Source organism: Notolabrus celidotus, chromosome 7 (genome assembly GCF_009762535.1).
Source record: "Notolabrus celidotus isolate fNotCel1 chromosome 7, fNotCel1.pri, whole genome shotgun sequence".
Taxonomy (NCBI): Eukaryota; Metazoa; Chordata; class Actinopteri; order Labriformes; family Labridae; genus Notolabrus; species Notolabrus celidotus.
The window spans coordinates 13,525,950-13,533,820 of NC_048278.1; the positions used below are offsets into that span (position 1 = coordinate 13,525,950).

Sequence of the window (7,871 nt, forward strand, 5' to 3'; positions counted from 1 at the left end):
CCTATGGCAGGGTCATTTAACCCCTGTATTTGCTTAAAGGTTGTGACCAGCTTAGGTGAAAGTACCATATTGTTATTTGATGTGTTCTTTAAGGAGAGAAATGCAGCACACCAGGTGGCATGCAGCTAACATAGACAACCAGTTTTAATGCCTTTTAGTTCTTAGCTGTAACACAACAACATAAACAACTCACTAACTGTTAATTATCTGACACAGACATTACTACTAGCTTGGGATGGTGATGCTAGCTCTGTTAATATTAGCCATACTCAGAAAACCAATATGACATCATTTGTTTGAATTATTTGATCCTGGGTTAAGCTGTGTTGAATAGATTGTGTTCAATGTTGACAGAGTATTTTCTTGCAGAGTTGGCTAGGCAGAATTTACTTACATTTGTTAAATTGTAAAATATACCCTGGTAGCCTGGTACATTGTACTTAGACAGGTGGCTTTAAACAATTCTAAATAGAGACATGAATAGGTTCTTATGGAAAATATAAGGGCTTTGTGTTGAGGTCTTCACCTTTAGTTAGAAAACTAGATTCACACACATTCCTGAACTGTCCGTCAGTAGATATGAAATAGTCTAACAGATTAATAAAAGTAAAATATCCAGATACTTGAAGACAAATATATTTTGGCTTTAAATTAATCACATCTCTCCTTTAAAGATCGAGATCATCCACTCTTGTGTTGTTGCTTCGATATGAACAATAAACAAGGAGGTGATTAGGTTTTGTAGCACCAGCACCTGGTTCTCTACGAGGTAAAAAATCACCAATCAACTTATAAAAACCTTTTTTGTTTTTTCAACAAAATGAGTGAAGTAAATAAGAATGTGAAGAAAGTGTAATTTACCATAATGCTCTGTGGATGGACAACAGCTAATCCATCTGGGCAGCCCCTCTATCTGAGTTGCTGTACACAGCTAGTGAGCACAGGCTTTAAGGTCTCAGACATGCAAGATGTCTACCAGACTTTAAGAAGTTATTCACCTACATCACACACTAATATAAGCTTTAATACTCTGTGTCTCATGCAATATTTTGGTGTTTTCGAACTCCTCTCCTCAGGTCCGACCATCGTCTTCAGGCCCCCAGTTTGCAACCACTGCCAACGGGACGCCTCCTCAGCAACCTTTGCAGCAGTCTCCAGCCGTTGCCATGGCATCGGGCTCCCCATTACACAATTGCGTGGCTCGCTCCCCTCAGACCCCGACCCAGGCTCAGACACAAGCAGTCTCTAGACCTGGGAATGGGTACATGATGAACCCAGGCCCGGGGGTCAGTCAGGCAGGCACGGGGCCAGGAGCAGCAGGGGTTGCCCCAGGAGGTCAGCCTGTGGGTCCAGTGACGCCTGAACTTTCCCCTGCAGAGCAGCTAAAAGCAATGGCTCAGCAACGTGCTAAACTTCTGCAGCAGAAGCAACAGCAGCAACAGGCAGCAAACTGGTCCCCTGCTGGCGCTCCAACAAGTCCTTATAACTCTGGTCCCTTTAACCAAGACAAACCCAACAGCCCCATGATGTACCCACCGCAAGCCTTTAACACACCACAGGGTCCTCTGGTGGCTGGGATGCCCCCCAACAATGGGCCCAAAGCCCCCATGAACAACTACCTCCCTCACAACCACATGGGCATGATGGGCCAGCAACAGCCAAACAGCATCAACCAGAACACCCTGTCAAAACAGCAGCAGCAGCAGCAAACAGCAGCCATGTTGTCCTACAACAACACCAAACCCCTGAGCCACTTCAGCGGCAGTGGGGTTGATCACTTAGGCCAGAGAATGACTCCACCTATGGGAGGGAACAATCAAGTCAAGAACCCCATGATGCCTCCCTACATGGGTGGTGGCGGAGGTGGTGGCCAGGGTGCAGGGCCCGGGCAGACCCAGGGTCCAATCCCAGGACAGACAGCCCACCTGAGTGAAGAGCAGAAGAGGATGTTGCTAATGAAGCAGAAAGTGCTGAACCAAAACATGCCCTACAGCGCCATGCAGCCTCATGGACAGGTAAGGGAAATGTTGTGGCAAAGTTGTTTTTAATGCGCTGATGCTTTTATTGTGAAGTTGCTTCTATGGTGCTCTGAAAAGAAGCTTTCCTTCAACCGTGTTTGTAGCTTTAGTCTTGCCTCATAGTTGTTTTCTTAGATGAACACGGAGAGCAGCTTCTGTGAAGATGAGTGCCCAGGTGAAGGGGGTTGGTGTTGGAAAGCACTCAACCCATGACCTTGGGAGGAGAACAAAGTGCAAGATAGTTTTTTACTCTTGTCAATCCCTGAGAAGTGATTTAAGAGGCTGGCTGTCAACTGGGGTTCAAAATACACAGAAACCCTGGACTTTTACTGAAGATCTGCTTAGACTTAGTCTTTTATCGGTAGAATAGTTGTTGATGGTTCATGCCATGAGTCAATTAGCCAATGCATCTTAATTATATACATTTAATTATCTAAATATGTATTTTGGAAAGTGTTAAAAAAAGTGTTTTGAGTTCAGGTGCAAAAAGATGAACTTCTTAAAATACATTGTAACCTTTGCTTCATTGCAGAGATATTTTAAACAGTTTTTATTAGCTTCTGAGATGTACATTTTGAAAGTGCATCTTAATCACAATCGTAGTTACAAAAAAAATGTTGATTGATTTTGGCTTACCGTATAATTCGGATTATAAGTCACACTGGTATATAAGACATAGTTTGCTTATCGGGGGCTCTTTCCTTCCTCCATGCAACCTTCAGTTTCAGTGCAGCTGTGAAGCTCTTCCTAGTATCATCTGTCATTCTTCCAGCTACAGTCCTGTTGACAGTTGTTTGCTACAGATTGACCCAAAGCTCCCTAACAATTCGCCAAGACTCTTACCCACTCCCACCAACACTCACTTGTTTTCTTACATTGAGGAGGTTTTTTTGAATCAAATCAGCACTCCCCAAGCTTTATTTACTAACCCTAACCCTAGTACATTTAAATGAATTAATATAATCTAGTAAAGCGTTGAAAAGTGCAGCAGCTGGACAGGTTGGCCTTGCTATGTATCCTGCATGATCTGTGCATTAAAGTGGTTGCTCCCTTCTTCAGGGTCAAATGCATTAACACAATGGAAAACCTCCCCCTGCATCTTACACTGGTAGTTTGGTAGCTCCAGTGTATAGGAAGCAGCTCACTATTAAATGACTATAAAGGTATTAACTGTATGTTTATACACCAAATGTTCTGATAGTTCAAACAGTGTAGCATTATCCCTTCCTTGCCTTGCTGTTTTCTTTAGGCTGACTCAGTTGACTTTGCTTGGGCTGTAGCTGCTACAGTGCCCACGTATTGATTGATAACTAGAGAATGGTGGAGATGTCTTGTGGTAACATTGCATCCAACAGGTGCTTTATCCATTCAGTGCATTGAGCACAGTTCAAGGTTCTTTTAACAACTGAACAGAAATATTAGTTCAAATGTTTTGAACACTCGTTGTTAACGTTGTTATTAACTACCAGTTGGGACAAAAAACATGGACTTCAATGTGTCAGCGGTACATCCTCACACTGTCCTGTCACTTACAAACTAGAGTCTCTCTTTTTGTAACAAAGGCTCAGCAGGTTGTATAAATATAATAAATGTATAGCAAGATCCAGATCCATAGTGGATTTTGAAAACTTGATCAACCAGAACTCTTCCTTTTGGACTAACATTTGGTCTACTATCGGGAGACAGCCCTAATTTTTTACATGCAACATTCCCAATCGAAGGAATCGAGGATTGATAATACAAGCTAAGGATACTCAGTTTACCAAGACAGATGACTTAAAAATGAATCGCTGCTTGATAAAACCTACCAGAGGTGCAGCCAAGGAAGATAAAATGGCGGTAGTTGCCCCAGCAACAAGCCAGGGCTGGGAACAGGCATAGGAAAATGGCCTGTCGAGAGTGTATTGATGCCTCTGCAACACTAGCAGCACTGAAAGCCTCCCTCCAACACTTCCCCTCCCCCAGACACACAAGCGCATGCACTCACACACAACACCAAACACCAAAGCTAAACGGCTCCTTAGCTCATATCCCCAATCTGTCACAGCTGACTGATGGCTGAGATTGGACCACTAAGCCAGGCTAGCTGCTGTCATTACCGAAAGCCCACCTCGGGCAGTTTGTTTCCCGAGCCCGGCAAGCAGTGCAACCCACTCTGAACGCTCCAGTGCTTTCAGCCAGGTGTCAGGTGTCCTTAATAATCCAGCGGACAGAGGACGTTTAGGAAGTGTGGGTGGACTGTACCGCCACACAACACTGACACAAGTTGAACACACACTTGCATGATTGTCCCTTTCTCATTATCTCAGGGCCAATGAATTATCGTCAATAAAAAGGGTGATGTGTGCTTTCTTATTGATTACACACTTGCCAGTGCCGTCTCCTTTTACCTCCCTCCCTCTCTCTCTCTCTCTCTCTCTCTCTCTCTCTCTCTCTCTCTCTCTCTCTCTCTCTCTCTCTCTCTCTCTCTCTGTCTCTCTGTCTCTCTGTCTCTGTCTCTCTCTCTCTCACTGTGCCTCTCTCATGTTCAGGATATGGCTACAGTAAGTCACCTCCTCCTCCTCTTCCTCCTCCTCCTCCTCCTCCTCCCCTTTGGTGCTCTCTGCATCTTCTCTCCTGCTCCTCCTCTTTCCTCCCCCTCTCCTCCCTGTCTTTCTCCCTCTGCCAGAGACACTCACCACCAATAAAGGAGCAGATTTATTAATATGGGGCCTTTGTGGCTGCTGCCTGGAGGGCTGTGTGTTTGTGTGCGTAAGTGAGTGAGTGCTAGTCCTTCTACATGTATGTTTGTGTGGGTTTCATAGATTTGGAGGGAGACTTAAGGGGAGGGGGTGCTGAGATTTATTTGAGTGAGCAGAGGAGAATTGGAGACCAAAGAATAGAGGGTAGAGGGATGTGCAGAGAGGAAAAAGCAGGACTGAAAGGAGAAAGGCAAATGCAAGAAGGTAGATTTATGGTACAATGAGGATGGTGAATGTTAAAGGGAAAGTCAAGAGCCTGTAAAGAGAGAATGAGAAAGCAATTCAGAATGGAGTGTCAGAAATGCAGAAAAATATTGTTCTACAAGTATCTAGCTCTATCATGATGACTCTGGTAGAAGTGATCCTGTTCTTTTTTCAGAGGATAGTCACACAGGCTCTTAAACATTGGCGAATTAACTGTACAACATCTGGCAAAATTAACACAATGCATTTTCTTGAGTTAGTTTGAGTCGTTGTTATTATTTATAGGGACCAAAGTTGGTGAGTTTTAGTGGCTGTGGACAACATAAAGGGTGAATCCACCGATTTTACAACATACATCTGAAATCAGGTTAATAATCATTGGGAATATTAACAGCATGAACTCGTCATAACCATTATTAACACCAAAAAAAAAGCAATATTTGACCTTTGTTGCTTCCACATTCTCTGCCAAAGGATCAATTATTTTTGATGCGTTAACGAATCCTAATATTGATTACATCCAGATTTATAAAAAAAACTGAAGTCCTCATGCCTCTTGATTCGTAGCATCATTCTGAGGTGCTGCACCACTTTGCTAACTCCATGGCCTTCTTCAAGAACTACATCTTTTTTGGTTTATCAGGGCTTCAAGCTACATGAGGCTGACCAGTGCACAGTTTGATGACCAGGTAGCTAAATCAGGCTTGGTATGGTACTCAGTACCTGCAGAGCACCTGCCCACCTGTATGCAGGTAGATGTAATATCTTTTTTCTAAGAGTGTTAACTCACATGTATTCTGAGCTGTATGTATCCATAACAGAATAATTAACTTCAAAAAAGTTAAGATAACTACATGTTCATTTAGATCTGAAGAATGCTTTATAATTCAGTGTCATGTTTATCTGAAAGACAAAGCATATGGCGCTTATTACCTCTCCTAGCTAGCTCAACCTTAAAAATCCAAGCAAGGCACAAGTGCATGTCTATTTACATTTATTACACTGACTAAGGTGTGCTGAGACATTTGCTTGGTTTTTGGTGTGACTAACTGAACTCAACTTTATTTGTATTGCACCTTTCATACATAAAAACATGCAGCCCAAAGTGCTTCACAGAATAACAGAAAGACCGGAAACAACAGCAATGGTAAATTTAAAAAAGGCATGATTATGAATAAAATACTTAAAAATAAAAAAGAATAAATTAAAATAAATACAGTAAAATTAATAAAATAAGTAATAGTGGAAAGAAAAGTTAGCATTAACAAGATCAGATGAATACAAGAAATAAATAGATAAATAAATACTTAAATAAGATAAATAAATGTTAAAGCAAAGATTCAAATAATAATGATTAAAATAAAAATAATAATAATAAAAATAATAATAAAGCAGTCCAGGGCTACACATAAAAGACTCAAAATTAAAAGCTAGATTAAAAAGGTAAGTCTTAAATTTACATCCTTATTACATGCCATGTATCCTGTGGCTGTGAAAAAGCTTTGTTACGGTTTAAAATTATGAAATTGAGATGTTTTGATGGTTACCTTGGGTTGAATACTGCTCATTTTGAAATAAAAAGTCTGCTTTGCAAACTGAAAGAGTTCAGTTTAACCGACAACCAGAGAAGTACAGTCTTATTAGCACTCAGCATCAGTTTGCATCAGGTGGAGTGTCTAATTCATTGTTTTGATGCTTGATTTAAACTGAAGAAGTTGAAACATCTCAACCTGTGCCACTTGTTGGTGTTGATGTATTTTAGATTTAACAATATTTTGAGCATTTGTGAGGTTTTGCAGCGTCAAGATAATATAAGATAGGAAGCAATTGGCAACATTTGTCAGCCATAGAAAAGGTCTTGGCCATCAGCTGTCTAACATTAGTTTTCAAACCATCTGTTCCCAAACTGTTGGCTTGAATTCTTCAGTGTGTCACGGTGAGGAATCTTGATGATATTTACAACATCCGCCAAAAGCAACAAACAAGGTGGTGCTACAGTTGCAGGGTGTAACTTTTTTAAATTTCTGCACGTTAGATCTTTGAGTGTGATCTTTGAGTTTTCCTCAGTTCGTTCAGCAAATTATTTAGATTTTATTTATTTGTTTTATTTTTATTGTTTTTATTACTATTGTTGCATATTATGTTGTTAACCTTAGGGTTGTGGGGTGGGTTTGGGGTCGGGGCTGGGGCTGGGATATTTTTCTTAATTTATTCTATTTTAAGTTGTTTTTCTTGTACAGCACTTTGCGTTACAATGTCATTGTACAAAAAGCGCTTTATAAATAAAGTCTGATTGATTGATTGATTGATAAAGTCTTTACAGATACGGAACGGGTCTCATTAACCTCTGTGCTGTTTTATACAATTGTTCAAGCTGCTGCTGCAGAGTTTTCATGTGGCCTCAGTAACCTGTAGCAGTATTAGTCACACTTTGATCACTGCTTTTTGCTAATTGTTAGCGATCTGTCACAACAGTTTACACACAGAGAAGTCCTGCTATTTCTTTCTGCTTGGGCAAACCTGTTCCTTTGTGGGGTTTCTTTTGTCAGTAGATCGTTGCTGTTTTCATAGATTTACCTTTACTGTTTCGTAAACTTTTTCCATAACTGCCTTTGTGTGACTGTGAATATATCTGTATGGGGGCTGGCGTAATGCCTCAAAGGGCAATTAGCTCATGCGTTAGCTTCTTGGTCCGCTGTGTGATCTCCTACATGCATGAACACACACATGTGCACAGTCCAGACTCACACACACATTCATCAAGTCAAACATCCCGCTCCAGTTTCTACGGATGACACAAGAAGCCTTTCTCTGAGTCCCACACCTGCCAATCCGTTCTTATCCAATCATCATTCAGATAACCCCAGAGCCCCGCCCCCCCCGCCCCCCACTGCTGCTTCACCCAGCT

The 7,871-nt window shown here is 41.5% G+C and overlaps 1 protein-coding gene across 1 annotated transcript in view; it reads left to right on the top strand.

Moving 5' to 3' along the window:
* The window catches only part of maml3 (mastermind-like transcriptional coactivator 3), a 133,094-nt gene that overhangs the window by 67,290 nt on the left and 57,933 nt on the right, over positions 1 to 7,871 (top strand). The window contains exon 3 of the mRNA XM_034688439.1: positions 1,077 to 2,015. Within this exon, the coding sequence (XP_034544330.1) occupies positions 1,077 to 2,015 (939 nt within the window). The remainder of the gene's footprint in view (positions 1 to 1,076; positions 2,016 to 7,871) is intronic.